The sequence below is a fragment of the Conger conger genome, chromosome 17 (genome assembly GCF_963514075.1).
Source record: "Conger conger chromosome 17, fConCon1.1, whole genome shotgun sequence".
NCBI lineage: Eukaryota > Metazoa > Chordata > Actinopteri > Anguilliformes > Congridae > Conger > Conger conger.
In genome coordinates, this window is record NC_083776.1 from 19,934,722 (window position 1) to 19,952,597 (window position 17,876).

Sequence of the window (17,876 nt, forward strand, 5' to 3'; positions counted from 1 at the left end):
TTAATTAATTCATTCATTATCCTAACCCACTTATCCTGAACAGGGTCGCAGGGGGGGCTGGAGCCTATCCCAGCATGCATTGGGCGAAAGGCAGGAATACACCCTGGACAGGTTGCCACGCAGACACGGGGAGAACATGCAAACTCCGCACAGAGAGGCCACGGCCGACGGTAATTCGAACCCAGGACCTCCTTGCTGTGAGGTGGCAGTGCTACCCACTGCACCATCCGTGCCGCTGGTTTCATTTAATTGAGAAACATAATTATTTTGGCGATTGCCTCAGTGACATAAACATAATGATTTACAGCGAGCAGTGATAGGGTTATTGTTGGTTAGAGGCCAGTGGCTTTGTTCCGCAGTAATTCGGTTTATGGGAAGTGCTAGCGATGGGTGCTGACGAAGGTCCTGGACAAAAAGAACAGCACTAGCACTTTCAAAAAATGTCATACATGAAATTTGCAATGGAAATTTTCGAAAAGTTCAATGAAAACTCAAATGACCTGTCGCTGAAATAGTTTTGGTATGGCTGTGTCAAAAATATTTTGGGCAGAAATGGCTCAGGCAGTCAGAGCAGTCGTCTGGCAGTCTGAGGGTTGCCGGTTGCCGGCTCGATCCCCCGCCCGGGCTGTGTCGAAGTGTCCCTGAGCAAGACACCTAACCCCCAAATGCTCCTGACGAGCTGGTCGGTGTCTTGCATGGCAGCCAATCGCCGTCGGTGTGTGAGTGTGTGTATGAATGGGTGAATGAGAAGCATCAATTGTACAGCGCTTTGGATAAAGGAGCTATATAAATGCCAACCATTTTTTTACCATCAAATTAGCCATAACCAGAAGGTGACTCAAATGGTAAAATTGGAATTGGTCATATTAATTACACATTACATGTGAAATATGAAATCATTGCCTGTTTGTGCATCCTGGTTCATAACTCAGGGTAGAAAGCCCACCTCCTTCTGCAGAAAGTGACAAAGGCTGCTACTTCTGTCTGCATTACAGACGTGACTAGAATGTTGAATAATTATTTATGCCCTATTCATTGTACTCCAGGCTGTTTTTGCTAGCCATTAAACCACCCTTCTTGGTTCTTGGTTTCATTTCTTCTGTAATCTATTTTGTTTGCACCATCCATGACATCAAATTGCCTTCTCCATTATGTTTTGAACTGCTGAACAAATTATTTCAGTTCTTTCTTTAATGAACCTAGTCTATCAGAAAAATATTTATTTAGATTTTAATAATGTGGATGCTACTTTAGCATTTTCTACTCTTTTTTAACACACACACACACACACACACACACACACACACACTTTCTCTGGTCCAATATTGCTGTGTCAGACTCAGTTTCTCCTCCTGAATTCTCAGAAGATTCTTCACTTAAGAGTGCCCTCTGGTGGTGAAGACAAAGCATGGACACAAAGCCTACTGTAACAGCACCTCAGAACAGTATACTTTACCTCTGAGAGACCTCTTAATATTTTCCATTTAAGCTCTAGTCTTTTGTCTTCGAATGACTCAGCGAATGGGTTTGAGAAATGTGTTCCACACGGGTTAAAAATGATCTGTGTACTATTTTCAGCGTTAGTAGTACGGATCCATACACTGATCTATTTTCTTCCTGCCTCCTTACATTAAGCAGTCCTCTCCATTATGCCTGGACCTGCTGTTTGTAAATATAGCCTACTGTCTTGCAGATTAAATATGCACTGTTCACTGCTTTTGTGCTCGGAAGTGCAACGCAATTGACTGACGTTGTGTTTTGTCGGCAATAAATAGCATAGTCGCATGGTTACTGACGGTAAATGGGAGAGGAATGACATTAAAGTTTAAAACAATTGTGGTGATGACCACTGCTGAAGAAGTCTATTATCAAAAAATATTAACATTGACTGAGGTTGACTGTGGATATGAGTACCGGATCCTAGAGACAGCAGTGAGGTCCTCACGGTTCTGTTCACACACCCAAGATCATCCCTGTCTGCCACTCTAACTCTCTCTGCTTCAAACACTGACCTCTGACTGTCACTCCCCACTGGCAGGTCAACATGGAAAGAGTGGGAAAAGGCAAGTTAAACTAGCCTTCCTCAGCAAGCCTTTAGACCAGCATAACAAGGGCCACTTTCAAATATTTCTAAACATGCCTCCATTCGTGATTTTAACAACGCAAAAATCTTTCTGCAAGAATGCACAGATAAAATACGTGTTCAGCATGAAATATTACACGCGGCAGTTTGTCTGAAAGGTATGTTCTTTTAATATATTTAATATCATACCATTAAAAAGAGAAATACATTTTGGAAAAGCACAGAACACACAATAAGATGGCTTGTCTCCGTGATAAAAATCAGACTCGTTTCATACAGATATGGAACAGGGAGACCGCATTCATTCACCGAGGGTGCGTCATTTCGATCATCACTTACAGAACGGCTATTTTATAATTCTCCAGAGCACACCTCTGAGGCAGCCAGGTAGGTCACATAGCAGACTTTAGATGAGCAACTAAAAGCACAATTATTCAAGGAACATTAATTTTAATAGCTGAAACTACAAAAAAACACACAACTAAAAAATTCAGTATTGTAGCAGCCATTAATGAGAGAAGCTTTTCAGTTAGCCTATTTATAATGAACTCAAGGGGTTAAAAATATGCAATCAGCACTGAAGAAAATGAAAGAAATGACTAACTGCCCGTACGAAATCAATCAACAGCCACAAATTGAAAGAGAACGGACTGCACAGTTTGGGGGTAGTTTCTGACAAATTTCAATATTCAACTTCAGTTTAGCCAAGGTTGGGCAATTCCAGTCCTGGGTGTATGCAGGTTCTAGTTTCCACCAGTTAAATGAAATAACTGGCTACAGACACGGGGTCACTCTTATATTAGAGCACGGTAAAGGGACGAAAGAACAGTATATGGCCGTCATTCAAGTGCTTATCAAAACGTAGCGAAAATGTATAGAATAAATGTTAGCGCTAGTTAAGTAATTAAACCAGAACTTGACATGAAAACCAGAAACAGACATAGCCTCATTGGCCCACCTTTGAGTTAAACTGAGACAAAGGCAAAATTCACTGGCTGGCTGATGCTGATAGGTGAACTTTGGGCTAGCCGACTACAAGTGTAACAGGGAGAGGGAAGACATTCATTACAAACTACTGGTCAAATTTCAATCAAATTGCTATTCCTTCTTGATGCGGTAACCGGAGCCCTGAACTGCACCCAGTGTTATGCTTCAACCTGCACACCAGGGAGAACGGGCCTGGCTTTGTCCTCTGATGTACTTCAGCATGTTGATAGCAAGTTAAGGTTAGCTCGTGCACATCTAAGCGCCTATAAAATCAAACAATTTCAATGAGTAAACTCTGAATGATAATGCCAACAGGCTAAATAGCACCCAGTGTTAAAAGACTGATACTGTGGCATGGCAAAATGGAAAATTACTATCTCCAAAATATTTAATTGTATTTAGTCATCGCAAAAAAAGGTGCAAAACCTATGGACAGATAATAGCTTAACATTGAAGGTAGGCCTACACCTTTAAAAAAAAAAAAAAAAAAAATCAACAGAATATACCAGGCTACAGCAACACATAACACTGGCCGTCTCCATAATGGAGCCATCAATACTATACAACACCATTTACTTTCATCGGCTATGCTAAGGAGACAGGTGGCGCCACTAAACGGTACTTCTGTTGTTACACATCGGCTAATTCGGGTTTATTTTATGCCCCTGTACAGGTGTAACACTGGAGCACAGCAACAGCAGTTATACACACAGGAACAAGGTAAATTACTGCACTAGAGTCCCCTAAAACCACATGGCAGACAGAGACCATGAAAGCATAACAGTAATGTAAGACAGGGGACAATGATGACAGTAGAGGCTGATGACTATAAAGGGAAGAGGCAGGGCTGACATGCAAGTACATTTTTACATTGGCGAATCCATCCATTCATCCATTATCTAACCTGCTTATTCCTGTTCAGGGTAGCCTATCCCAGCATGCATTGGGAGAGATACATTGGGGAATCTTTTTCTTTTTTTTTTCTGGTAGGGCACAGGTTAAGTAAACCCCTCATGCTTTTGCTAGTTCACGCAAATTGTCATCAGTCAGGCTTATATTTAGGGAGCATCAGTGCCGGTAGGTTCTGCTGTTCTACATGATCTAAAGTGGGAAGGTGTTGTATGACCTTTTACAAAAACTTGTTCACATGCTTAACTCCAGAAAGCTGATGCAGATCCTGAGCCACAGATAGAGGAACCTAGCACACAGAGATAGATTCCACCATTACAGTGTGACCAGGGGGTTCAGGAAAAACTGTGATGCATCACAATTCTACGTACATTAAGTAGAGGATTGTTATGAGTTCTTGACTTTTCCTGAAATTGGGAAGCTAACACTATTTGCTCATCTTTTTATATGTTTGTAACGAGTTTGCAGTGACCACAACTTGCTACTGAATGTCTTCTGTGCAGCCCCAACCACCAGACATTGACAGCGCATGTAGTGAGAATTGCATTTTCACATGCTAAGCTGGCTTTTGCACACAACTTTTAAACCAAAGCTGGTCATGGGAGATGACCACTGTCATAGTCTACTGCAAACAGTGGCAAACATTTTAGCAAAGAAGCAAGTAAAGAAGATTCTAGCAAGCTATAAACACATATTTGAGCAGGCTAATCGGATGAGCTGATTGGCTGAGCCTGGTGGCAGACACGATGGCTGCATGATATATTGTATACTTCCCGTCATTGAGATATGAACATGCGTGATAAACACAGCACAAAAGATTGCTTGAACTGTGATGAATAGTATTTATTTAAATTGATGTTCTGTTAAGTTGATTGGCTGTCCATGTGCAATTTGTTCAATAAATGCATTTTGGAAATAATGTATTTAGCCTAATTTTTATTTATTGAGTGTGCATAGGCTATTCATTTTTGGGGGTCGATGCGTACCTAAAGCAGAAAGCTAAAGTGATTTAAAACACTTCAATATTAAGTCATATCGCCATCGCAATATTCAATAACGTTATCGCACATCTTACTGATATCGTGCAGCCCTAATGACCGGGCCCACGGTACTGTGAGCTAGCCTGGGTTTCGCTCATGGGCGAGCCAGAGAGGAACCCGTCCCTACTGAGGGTACACAAGGACTCATGCAGCCCCAAACGAGGCCAATGGAGCACAGACGTGGCCACGAAATACAAAATGGCTGCCGATCCACCCTCCATCACTCCGTAGCAAAATTAATGAGTGGGGTTGAACGGAGAGGTAGGTCTGTTGCATAGACAGCGATGACAGCAGAGAAACAGAACAAAATCTTGATTCTGAACCCACAAAACCATCCATCACAAATGATCATGCTCTCTATATTCAGACAGACAGACAGACAGACAGGAAACTGGCCCACTATCCGCACCCACCAATAAAATCAACTAAACCACTTCCTGAAAGCCCAATCAAAAGAAATAGCCCATTCCCTGTCAAAATGGGACAGACTAAAACGAAAACATACGCGAACGGCATTTACAGATACACAGTAGGTTAATGTCCCTCTAATTCACTGTCATCCTGGTCAGAGTTCTCAGGCAGAATGAAGCGGACAGTTTATAAACTGTTTCAGCTACTGCTAACAGCTGTCCTTTGCCCTGCTCTGCTGGCAAGCCAAGCAAGGCTTGTAGAGGGTCTCCCTTTCCAAGCTCGGCTCTGATGCAAGTGCTCCCCCTAGTGACGGGGAGGTGGTAATGCTCTTTTATGTATTTTTTGCAGACAGCGTCTTGGCGGGCCGCTCAGTTCAGGACGGCGGGGGTGTAGTCTGGGCGACGGGTCTGGATGATTTTGGGGCGTGGGGCCCTCCCCTCGTCATCCTCGCTGTTGGAGCTCTCCAGCTCATTGTCGCACACGTGCACCACCACACTGGGGGTGGTGGGGGTCCCAGTGTGGAGCTCGTACTTCTCACCTGGGAAAGGCCAAAAGGGAGGGAGGGTGAAACACACGGCACTTCGCGCTGACCTGCTCTCTCAGGCTAAAGAGCGCACTGGAGCCCGCTAACAGGAAACTTGTGTTGGATGAACAAGTTATGACTCCTGTGTGTGTGTGTGTGTGTGTGTGTGTGTGTGTGTGTGTGTGTATGTGTGTGTGTGTGTGTGTGTGTGTGTGTGTGTGTGTGTGTGTGTGTGTGTGTGTGTGCATGTGTGCGAGTATGTATGCGTATGCGTGTGTGTGTGTGGGTGTGTGTGTGTGTGCGTGTATGTGTATGTACACAGTGTGTGTACAGTACGTGTATATAGTGTGTGTGTACAGTGTGTGTGTGCATAGTGTGCATAGCGTGTATAGTGTGTATTGCCTGGCCCCAGTTTGGAGATGGCACACAGCATGTCATAGTTGATGATGGGCATGTGTGTGTATATAGTGGGTGTGTGTATATATAGTGTGTATAGTGTGTGTGCGAGTGTGTGTGTATATAGTGGGTGTGTGTATATATAGTGTGTATAGTGTGTGTGCGAGTGTGTGTGTATATAGTGGGTGTGTGTGCGAGTGTGTTACCTGGCCCCAGTTTGGAGATGGCACACAGCAGGTCGTAGTTGATGACGGGCGTAGCGTCCAGGGCCTGCTCCCAGCCCACGGGGGGCGAGGCAGGGGGGGAGATAAGGAACTGCTTGTCTGGCTTCGGAGGCTCCAGGCGGGCACTCCCGATGTGCACGGACTGGAGGGAGGAGAGAGGAAGAGGAGGAATACCAATGAACAAAAACAAAATACACACTCGCTCGATACACCAAAAAGCAAAGAAATTCTACTTACTGTACGATGTTTCGACTTAAAATCCCACATTTCTTCTCTCAAGCAGAAAATACTAGCTTATTGACTTTTTGTAAGTGATATTGTAATGCCTCATTGGCAAATTTTGAAATGAGACAAAGTGCCTTCTGCAAAAACAATAAATAAGATTTTGTCTAAACGCAGATCTAAAACGCTAGTTAAGACGGTCTTATTCTGTGGTTTTGGCAGTGCGCGAGAGGGCTGGCCGTGTCGTACCTGGGCGAAGTGCAGCCGCATCTCCCTCCCTCTGAACTCGCTCCGGTTCAGCCTCGCCCGGGCCTCGGCTGCGGCCAGCGTCGTGGCGAAGGTGACGCGCACGCGGCGGAAGCTCTTGAAGTACTGGAAGGAGACCTCGTCGTCGAAGGAGCGAAACAGGGCCTCGAAGCTGGCCTGGGAACACATAGGCACGCAAGGTCAACAGGCCGCTCGGGTGTGTTGTGGGGTTCTACCGGAACACACAGTACCTGTTCTCTGCACATTGGTTTTAGTCGCCGATCTAAACGATGGTTACACTGCCATTTGTTCAACCAATTACAAAGGGTATCAATGAAATCAACATTAAATGTTGCATTTCCCAGTATGACCAGTAAGTTCAGGTAAAACAGAATTTACATACATTTGTCTGAAAATACGGATAGTTTGCAACAGCAATTATATTAAATATCTTCTCTCAGCAGGCTCACAAGTAGAATAATCTGGAACATTCAACTTTATCTCAGAGAAGCATTTCCGTTTTGGCCGTATTTCAATTTTCCATTATACCTGAACTTCACTCAGATTCTCTTTGGGCGTCACAGGTATGTCACTGTCAGGAACAGTGCACAGTCATGGTGTAAGGGTCAGAGTTCACTTGTAAAGCTGACTAATGAAAGAAGTTGGCACAGATCTGTGAAAAAAAAAAAAAAAAAAAAAGCCACATGGCCAGTCTCAGCATGGACTTCTACCGTCTCAAGCCCTTTGCACTTTGTTCTGAAAGTCATCGGAAAAAACTCACAGCTGGCAGTGCCATGCTGCTGACACTGATCTTCCCTGGACTGAATACACAATCTTCACGTCAGAACACACCTTCTCCCATATCCAATGTCTCAGTATGACTGGAGGTGAAGAATTCTTCTACAAGACTCAATTACTCTAGCAAAGCAGGAAATGTGTTCATTTTCACTCTGACATGAATACGTACTGTATGTATTTGCACAGAGTTTGTTACGTGAGGAAATCATGTGCACCAGCGGCAAGGAAACTACACACTGTCCCTGTAAAGTCTGCCCTGCGATTTCTCTTCTCACACTGGTGTCAGGGTGAGACCAGGCTGCAGTGTAGGCGAGTCTTACCTGCGATTCTGGATTGCTGAACACTTCCAGGTCTGCCAATGTGACAATCACACAGTTTTGGTTACACTTGACGGTCTTCAGGTGCATGATGGGAGCTGTGATGTAGGCTATCCACTCGAGCGTGTGCTTTCTCTCCACGTTTTGCCTCCTAGCTCTCTCTCTCTGTCTATCTTTCTCACTCACAAGTAAGTCTGAAGACCAACAGAATGCAGGAAACGGGTCTCAGACAATGAGCAGAAACCAACCGATCAAAAAGCAAGTGTCAGAGTTAGTACGGCACTTTGACACCCCCCGTCCAGTCAATCAAGGATCAAGTCAAACTCCCAGAGGAGAGACAGGAAACGAAGCAAAAACAAAATGGGCGCTGTGTACGCCGTCTTTGGGACACGAGGTCTTTGTTCCTGTTGCATCCAGGTATCTGCGCTCGGGCGTGTATGCGTTCCTGACGTTTTTAACCAGACAAAGACAGCAGAAACACAACTGCCCCCAGTCAGGTCAGCCTCCAGCAGGTCTGGGACACTCTCTATGTGCGGAACCTTCCAGAAAGTATTATCTTCCAGCCGTGCTGCTCGCTGAGGTGCTCAGTTTCACACAAACCCGGCTCTCTGTTTGTTATATAAGCAGCCAAAGCACAGGCCCTCCCATCTTACTCTACAGCTCCACCCAGTTAGACATGCGGTAAAAAAACAACAGAGCAGACCCAGGCACATTACCCAAGAGGGAGGGAGGGAGGGAGGGAATGGAAAACGGTGCCATCACCCTCTCCATAGCCCTGCTCTCTCTGACAGTTAATCTCCTCCTCTCCTGCATACCCTCCTCTCTCTCTCTCTCTCTCTCTCTCTCCCGGTGTAAATGTGCGAGTGGAGATGGAAAATCGTAATCAGCTGAGCTGTGCAGACAGCTGTGTTATCAGGCAGCCGGGCAGCATACTTTCCGTGCGTGCTAATTCCATTCATCTCCTGTTTCCCTGTGCACCCTGTGCACCCCCCATCTCTCTCTCCCTCTCTCTCCCTCCCCCTCCCTCTCACTCACTCCATCTCTCACTCACTCACTCCATCCATCCATCTCTCCCTCAATCTCTCACCCCACCTCTCACTCTCACTCAATCTCTCCCCCTCTCTCTCTCCATGAGAGTCAGAGAGAACTATGCTCCCCATTCTCTATGACAGTCAGAGAAAGCTATGCCACCCACATTGTAGTGCGGCTATTTTAGGGTGATCTTGACTTCTGTAAATATGTCACTGTCGGTTATTTTGTTTCTCCTTCACCAGGCACTTTTAGGATCATGGGTGTAATTACACAGTAAAATGAAATGCTGTAGAGCAGCAAGACGCAGTGTGGGTTTCCACAGGGCGAAGCAGTAATTAGCCTGAGATAATGTAGCGTCAGGTTAGCCAAACGCTATGACGAGGTTATTTTTCACTGGGGCTGATGTCATTTTTCCATGTCCCGTTTGTGGTTACATTGTAGGGCTGATAAAGGCGTTGTTACCACCAGACACAGTCAGAGACAGTGAAGCAGGGTCACAGCAATAAGCTGCTTCACTTCTGTCTGTCTGCCTGCCTTCTGCCCTGCAATTGTTTTATACCTGCCAGGAGTAGTCCATTTTCCTTTTAAGAGTAGTTTTTTCGAGGACCCCACTCCTTTAAGGCCAGTTTATAGTTCGGTGATGTATGGTCGCTGCCACCAGTGACTGTCACATTTAATGGCATTCATTTATACTAGAACGATAGACGAGTTGATGTCGTCAACATCATTGTTGTGCCCATAACTGAGACTAATCTATATTAAACTTTGACCCCATCACTGGCTCAGTTGTCATGACAACAGAACGTTCTCATCTGTAATTATCTTGAGCGAAGTGTCATCAACTAGCTTCTATGTCGTGATATCCATCCCCCGTTCATACATCGCCTAACTATAAACTGGCCTTTACCATTACCAGTAGTGATTGTTCCATCCGCATCAGAATGTTCAGAGCACACTAGTCACATTTCTCTGATCTTACACTGTAAATGGTTAATTATTCATTGACTACAATGACCATTACACTACATAAGAGAGAATGAAGGGAGATGAGGTGCAGCGTTGGATATGAGCGACTTCTCCGGTAAACAGCGGAAAAATGTATTCTTGAGTGAGGCCTAGCTGAGCACACAATTCCAGGTTTTAAAGCTCACGTGTTCTCAATCCTTCTGTGCCTACACGCAGGCTGACGAGCTAGCGCGACACCTGCCAACATGTTTACTAGATCCTTCCGTTCCAGGAAATGAACACGGGACGAGTATGCTTTCGTCCGAGAGCACAAAGGTCAAAAAGACCCATTTGGCCCTGTCTGTTTCAGCCAAACGTTAACAGGGGCAAGGCTTTTTATGTCGGAAAACGTGTCTTCACTCCACCAGCTGAGTCTGATCGTGATTTTCCTCAAGCAGAAAGACTCAAGCGGAATGGCGTTTTACGTTATAAAAAAAAACACTGCGGAAAACGTGCAATATTCCATCTATCGCAGACGGAACGTGCCCGCACCAGTTGAGACGTGCATAAAGTACTTTCCATACGTCTGGGAGCAGACATCCTCTTTCAGAAACACTGATAAACGTGTCTGCGTTTTCCACATTTTCTCATGAATCCGCTGACCTGGTACAATAGGCCCGAGCCTCTCAGGACAAGCCTGTTTGTGTAAGTGCCTTCAGAGGAATATCCAAACATCTGGTTTCCGAGGCAGGCAAAAAGATATCTATGACTATGAGTGACCTTTTACGTGATGCCAGAACTCTGGGTAAGACCTACGGGGGGGTCATCAAATCTGATGACCACCACCTAAACAACCATGAAGAGAGTCCTGTTATTGCGCATTGGTACCTTAGATAGATAGATAGATAGATAGGTTACTGCATTTATATAGCGCTTTTCTAGACACCCAAAGCACTTTACTAGACACCCAAAGCGCTTTACAGTGATGAGGGGGAAACTCGCCTCAACTACCACCAATGTGTAGCACCCACCTGGGTGCTCCACGGCTGCCATTTTGCGCCAGAACGCTCACCACACACCAGCTGAGGTGGAGAGGGAGAGAACAATGTTTTTGCCAATTGAATCAGGGGATGATAAGGTAGCAGGTTGAAAGAGCCAAGGTTGGGAATTTAGCCAGGACACTGGGGAACCCCCTACTCTTTGCGAAGAGTGTTGTGGGATCTTTAATGACCACAGTGATTCAGGACCTAGGTTTAACGTCTCATTCGAAAGACGGCGGCTCCTACAGCAAAGTGTCCCCATCACTGCACTGGGGCATTTGGGATAATCTGACCAGAGGGAAGATCGCCCCCTAGTGGCCCACCAACACCACTTCCAGCAGCAACTGGTAGTTTTCCCAGGAGGTCTCCCATCCAAGTACTAACCAAGCCCACTCCTGCTTAGCTTCAGCCATTTGGCAGGAGCAGGGTGCATGATGGTATGGCTGCTGGCCCTGGATTCTACCTCAGAGTAGCCTGTAGCCTAGTGGGACCAGGAAAGGCTGGTGGTTCAAGCGCTGGTGTAGCCACGATAAGATCAGTGCAGCTGTTGGACCCTCAAACAAGGCCATGTGCCCCACATTGCTCCCTGGGCACTGCACTGTGGCTGCCCACTGCTAGTAACTAGGATAGGTCAAATGTGACAAACCCAGAACAGTGTGGGTTACTGCGGTTACGCTCGCAACCGCTTTGGAAGGGCAAGTGCGAGGGGACAAAGGGTCTTCCTCCCGGCAAATTCCCTCATCTGGACTATGGCAGAACAGTTGGACAGTTGGTTTAAAAACCTGGTTCAAAAGGTTGTGCTTATGTAATGGGGGGAGGTTTGCAGAGAGCTTCAGAACCCACCGCACTCTACATTCTCCACACTAAAAAAGACAGAAATAGACAGCTAAGCTAAAGACCAAGGTCCCTGGACAAGAGAACCTACGACAGGTTTACTGAAACACCAGGAAGTGGTATCACCTTCTGAGGTGGACCGTCTAATGACATGTCCGAACTCTGACTTGCATCCGTTTAGCAGAAATTGGGGCAAGTCCTTGGTCGTACATGCTAGCAGTTCAACCACACGCATCGAACACATTCAAACATATGACAGGTGTGACTTTGAAACAGCTGAACAGCAGGCGTTGAGGCAATCGGCACATTGCTCCAGGGAGCGGGAATAACTGGACATGTGGAATTGAAGAGAGACGGAAAACATTCCAGACGGAAAACAAAAGTAGTGTAAAGAATAGCGGTGGCATGATGCAAGTTTCCAGAATGGCCGGGGGGGGGAACTGAAGTCATTTCACAGCAACAAACACAAGCACTCAGACGTTAAACCAGCGCAGCACACCACAGCGCCTGTGGGATCGTACAGGCGAGTGGCTGCTGAACACTGCTGAAAACGTCTGTGCCGAGTTGTGTGAACAAAGGCTTGGACCAAGATCACTTCCATTCCAAAATACAATGTGTGGGGGTGTGTTGTGCACATGCATCAAACTGTCACGTGTTCTTGGTTGAAAAAACAGGCTGCGTACTATGCTTTGAGCATTGAGGGGAATCAAACCACATGTAAAGTACAAGGATCTTGGTCTAATCAGACTAGATCACTTCAGTGACCTTCACAAAAATTATTTGGAGGGCTTTCAGATGGTGTAATATGGGTCAGGGCTTTAATGATGCATTTCTCTCTCTCTGTCTCTGTCTCTCTCTCTGTCTGTCTGTCTCTCTGTCTCTGTGTGTGTGGCCCTTGGGGACGTCATGGGGCCAAATCCCTTCCCTGAGTCAGCAGGAACGGCTGTACACTGATAATATTTTCCACAAGGTAATGAAATTATGTTAATGCGAAAAGCATTCTGGTTACACAATGTGAAGCCGACTGCCCCGGTAGAAGGGTTCCTCTCTGAGTCAGCTGCTCCAGAGCGGATCTGTGTGGAAGAGCAGACACCTGTCTTCCACAGGCATGAAGCACAAAGAAATGTGCGGAACCCTGGGTCTATTTGCACACGCCAATAGAGTTCTGTCACACATAAAAGGAAGTGAGAGATGGCAATTTAAAAATAGAAAAATGTTCCCTATTAAAATTGAGATGGAGACCAGCACCGGCTTGCACATTAAGTAATAAAAATCAAGCATGGACACACCTAGCACAAACATGTCGATTATATTGAATATTGTATATTGCATGTAATCAGCACTGTTCCAAAAAAAGCCTTTGTTATGGACCGATATTGCCTGAAGGATTTGTTGAAATGGCAGTCCTGTAATTTCAGCACTTTGAGTCTGTTAGAATGACTAATTTCTATGAATGCATTTTTAACAAGCAATATAAGTTCTGTATTAACCAGAGATTTCTAAATGTAGACATTATTTACGAGAGAGCGATGCATTTCATTTGTACTCATTTGCTCAAAACGTTTTGATCAAAAAAAAAATTTGGGCCGAAAATCAGTCATAGACACTCTAAAGAGAAATATCCTATGCCTTAAATGCGAGTTAGGCTAATCTTAAAACCAGGGGTTTAAAAGCAGGACTATTTTTCCCCCAATAGACGTCAGTGAATGGAGCTCTGACACTATGCAACACCTTCTCAGGGGAGGACACAAACAGGTGAGTCAGCATTTGGCACTCTTTTTCCATGGAAACAAACAAACGGGCACATTTGGATAAATGAGGAGTCTACTTCCTCACAGTGTTCACACACAAAAAAGTGTGTGGTTTCGGTGAAGTTTCTGAATCAGCATAGCGTCAGAAACACACCAGTCATTAGAGAACTCCGGCCTTTGAACCACTTACAGTAACCTGGCGCCCCTCACAATTTTGATTTGAGTACGGCACAAGAAGAAAGAATACCAACGTGCTGCGATACGCAACGTCTGACTCAAACCAGCAAAATACAGCAAGGACGCCGACAAGGCTAGAGAGGTCTTCAAGTACGTTGAAGACCGCAGCGCATGCTACAATGTCCATTTACAGCTGATTCAAGCAACGACAAGACTAGCGCTGGATTTCTCTGTTCATCTGGGGTTTCATCTTCTACAGGTAAAGTACGTTTAAAAGTGAGTCACCCAGGGCCTTACTGTACGGCCAAAACCTCATGCCAGTTTTTTCAATCTAAAGTTCCAGTAAGCCACAGAACATTCTACTAGTCACAGTTGAAATTATCATCACAAGACTCATCTTCATCTTGTCTAAAAAAAGAAAAAAGAAAAAGTTTGAATTGGCATAATTTTACCAACCTTTGCCCCTGGTTTTGTTTTATAATCACCCCATCTAATATTTAATCTTTAAAGTGTTTGTATTCTAGATGCTTTTGGACAATGTTTGCCAATATATAGCCTACCATTTTACAGCAACTGCAATATACTGGGTCATGTACTTTTACAGTAGACTGCCATCCAGTAAACAGAGAATGCAGTACAAGCATGACTCTGTATGACCCCGTCCTACCTTTACTAGAGGGCTAGCCCAGCAATCATCAGACAAAGCTGTTCCACCAGACTACACCTGATCTGGTGGAAAAACAAACAGAAGACAAGACTACATGGGACAAAAATGTGTGTACACAATGAAACGCACGCAACCGCAAATGTGAAATATTTACCCTAAGGCAGAGGGGGAAAAAAAAAAGAGAGAGAGGGAGGGAGAGGGAGAGAGAGAGAGAGAGAGAGATTCTCAATGGTCAAATCACACCAGGATTAAAATCCAGCACTCCCAAGATTCAAATCACCCCAAGAAACCCCTACACTGTACTAATTCCCATTTAATGCAGCTCCATTGGACAGAGTTCCATATACGCCATTTCTATTCTGTGAAAGGGCAGGATTTTCCAAGATTTTCTGTTTTTATTTAGGGAAGGCTCCAAACATTTGTGCTGACGGTGCTGCTAAAGCCAGCATGGAAGCTGCCATGGAAAACTTTGACCCGGGTTGGAGCTTTGGTGGTGGAAAACTAGCTGAATTCAGGATCTACTGGTTTTGCCATCAAGGAAACTCACAGAGAACTGATACACTGCCAAAACGCAAGCGATGGCAGTGTAGTCTTAAATCTGTCACTTCATGATCACTATGAGTCACTGTAAGCCGCCACGTTTACCTCACTGCTTAGTTCATTTCAAACTGCATTCACGTTATACTTACTATACATACATACTATACGTTATACGAAAAACAATGTACATAATACGCACCTTACAACTATATCAATCGGTGAGCCAGTAGTCCATAGCAAATTTCAATTTTAGTGTAATGACAGCAAGCGTTAACCTACTTGTGGTACTGAGAACAGTGTGCAAAAAATATGCTCATATAATCTCTGTACAGGTAGTTTACATATAGTCACTTGCGTTAACCAGCTAGCAATCGGAAGACATATGATGCCGTTTCAACTAGCTAGCGTTTTGCTTTCACTATCTGGCAATACATAGCTACGTATTTAGCTAAAGTTAGTAATATAACGTTACATAGGGAACGTGGCCTATAGCTAGGGTTTGCTTACCTTTAACTGGTCATCAACAAATAGGCTTTCGTGCACTTTATAGACGACGAGCGCATTGGGTTGATCGGTAAAATGCACATCGACTTTGTCCTCTCCGTCTTTTTCCATCACCTGCATGGTGACTTAGATGTGGCGTCCACGCGTAGCTAGCTAGTTAGCGTCTTGTGCAAGTTAAAAATATACCGTTAGATTGTTGATTAGCTAATACCCGAAAATAATTCGGATAGTCTAAGATATGTGCATGTCCAATGCACTACAGGACAGCTTTCCGAAGAAATATAAGTCTACGTACAGCTGGTATATCATTTGGAAAAAAAAGCTGTAGAAAAAATTATTGTACTGCGTAAAAATGAAACATGATTTTCACGTTAGTTATTCAATCATGCGCTTCTAAATGCCGATGCTGCTGTATTGGTATCAGGGGCGAAAACAGCTGAGACGAACTTCCTGTTTCCGCTTTCCCTTGCGTCAGCTGTGGTCAGCTGTAAAAGGAAGTGTATGTATTTATTGATATTTTAATGAAAAACAGCTTTATTTTTATGTGATAATGGTAACAGCGTTATTGTATCACAATTGGCTGCGGTGCGTTTATTTGTCGAAAAAAATCATTATGGAAGTATAAAAAGGGAGGGCAGGGCATACGCCGATGCTGCTAAATCAATGTGGTCCTTGTACGCCCTCTTGTGGTACTGGCTGTAGCCTACACCAGTTTAGTCGTAATCCTGCTACGATTATCAAAAATATATTATGTGTGTGTGTGGGTTACATTTTTATAGAATTTGTCAGTCAATGTACTAAAGTTGATTTGGTACACATTCTTCAATGCCTTCTTAGAATAAAGGTTGAACCAAGTAGTATTTATTTATTTATTTATTTATTTAGACATTTACTGTGTCATACAGAATACATATGGTCCCTATTAGATTAATATGTACTCAGTCAGGATAGAATTAATACTGGACATTTTACTCTTGCAATATATGTATAGATATACTCCCCATACACAGACCAGGGGAGTACGGGACTATTTTTAATATTATCAGTTAAGCCTTTAGGATGATGGTGAAATAGACTCTTATTTCTGGATGACTGTGGAAGAAATGAATGGATTCTTAACAATTAATGAACAAATTAACAGCATAAATTTGCATTAACAGTCACTTACTGCCTGTCCAGACACCATCTATGAATTCCCAACTGTGGAAGACAGGGAAGGCCCACAGTGATCGTGGACTTGGGGAGGTGAATTTTCAGAGGCAGAAAGTGGGGGTGCCAACTGTCCCTTTAAACGGATAAGCCTGTGACAACTGTTCTCCTGGTCTAAGAGTGCAAGTCATGTGGAGATCAAGATCTGAAACTCACCATAATCCTTCTGAGGTAAGAGGGAGGGAGAGAGGGGGAGAAAGTGGGAGAGAGGGGAGAGAGAGAGGGAAGGAGAGAGGGGGAGAGGGAGAGAGGGAAGAGAAAGGGAGAGGAGAGTCACAGTTACTTTTTGGATTGAAGTGAATGCAAGTCACCAGCCTGAAGCGGCCTTCTTTCGTTGGTGATACTGCCTATTTGACGGCACGGATACAAGCACACAATCCCACGTGTGGTGTTTGGATTTGCCCCCCACCATCATGGCCCAGGCTCAAACAGACGCAGGGCTCAACCCAGAGTACTCAAACCGAGCCGTGATCCACTGCCCCGCCGGCTCCTGCACGGACCCGGACCAGCTGAAAGACGCGGAGGAGGAAGTGGAGTTGGGTGAGGAGGTCGACGAAGACATCGGGATGGCAGGCGAGGACAACAACGAAGAGGAGAAAGCACCTCCAGAGCTAGAGGGAGAGGGAGGTGAGGGAGAAGGGGCAGAAGGGGTTGAGGGGGAAGGAAAGAACAAGGTTGACGGTGGAGGACAGACAGTCACGGATGTGGTGGAAGACCAAGAGAAACCCGAAAGGCCTGTGTATGTAGACAGAGAAGCAGGAGCAGTCAGCAGCCCTGTTCTCTGTCTCACTTCTACTGCCCTGAACAACACTGCGCACATAACCGGTGCTGGTGACTCCATACTCACAGGAAGAGAGGAGGAAGGAGAGAGTGTAAAAGTGTGTGAAGACGAGATGAGGAACAGTGAGGAAAAGCAGCAGGAACAGCCCCTCCAAGGACTGGCCAGAGGAGAGGAGGTTGGGGGGAATGGAGGCACGGAAGAACAGATTATTAACGATGAGGAGAGAGAGAAAGAGGAGAG

At 44.9% G+C, this 17,876-nt stretch overlaps 1 protein-coding gene across 2 annotated transcripts; it reads right to left on the reverse strand.

Moving 5' to 3' along the window:
• Positions 1–2,229: 2,229 nt before the first annotated feature.
• Positions 2,230–16,093, reverse strand: rcan1a (regulator of calcineurin 1a). 2 transcript variants are annotated; one of them, XM_061226648.1, is made up of 5 exons: positions 15,650–15,783; positions 8,160–8,350; positions 7,045–7,218; positions 6,556–6,715; positions 2,230–5,968 (listed from the first exon to the last, which is right to left on the reverse strand). In XM_061226648.1, the coding sequence occupies exons 2-5, from the start codon at positions 8,244–8,246 to the stop codon at positions 5,799–5,801; spliced, it is 591 nt and encodes a 196-aa protein (XP_061082632.1). In that variant the 5' UTR covers positions 8,247–8,350; positions 15,650–15,783; the 3' UTR covers positions 2,230–5,798. The 2 variants fall into 2 exon arrangements, with proteins under 2 accessions (XP_061082632.1, XP_061082631.1); XM_061226647.1 differs by lacking the exon at positions 8,160–8,350 and having other exon boundaries at positions 15,650–16,093.
• Positions 16,094–17,876: the final 1,783 nt, after the last annotated feature.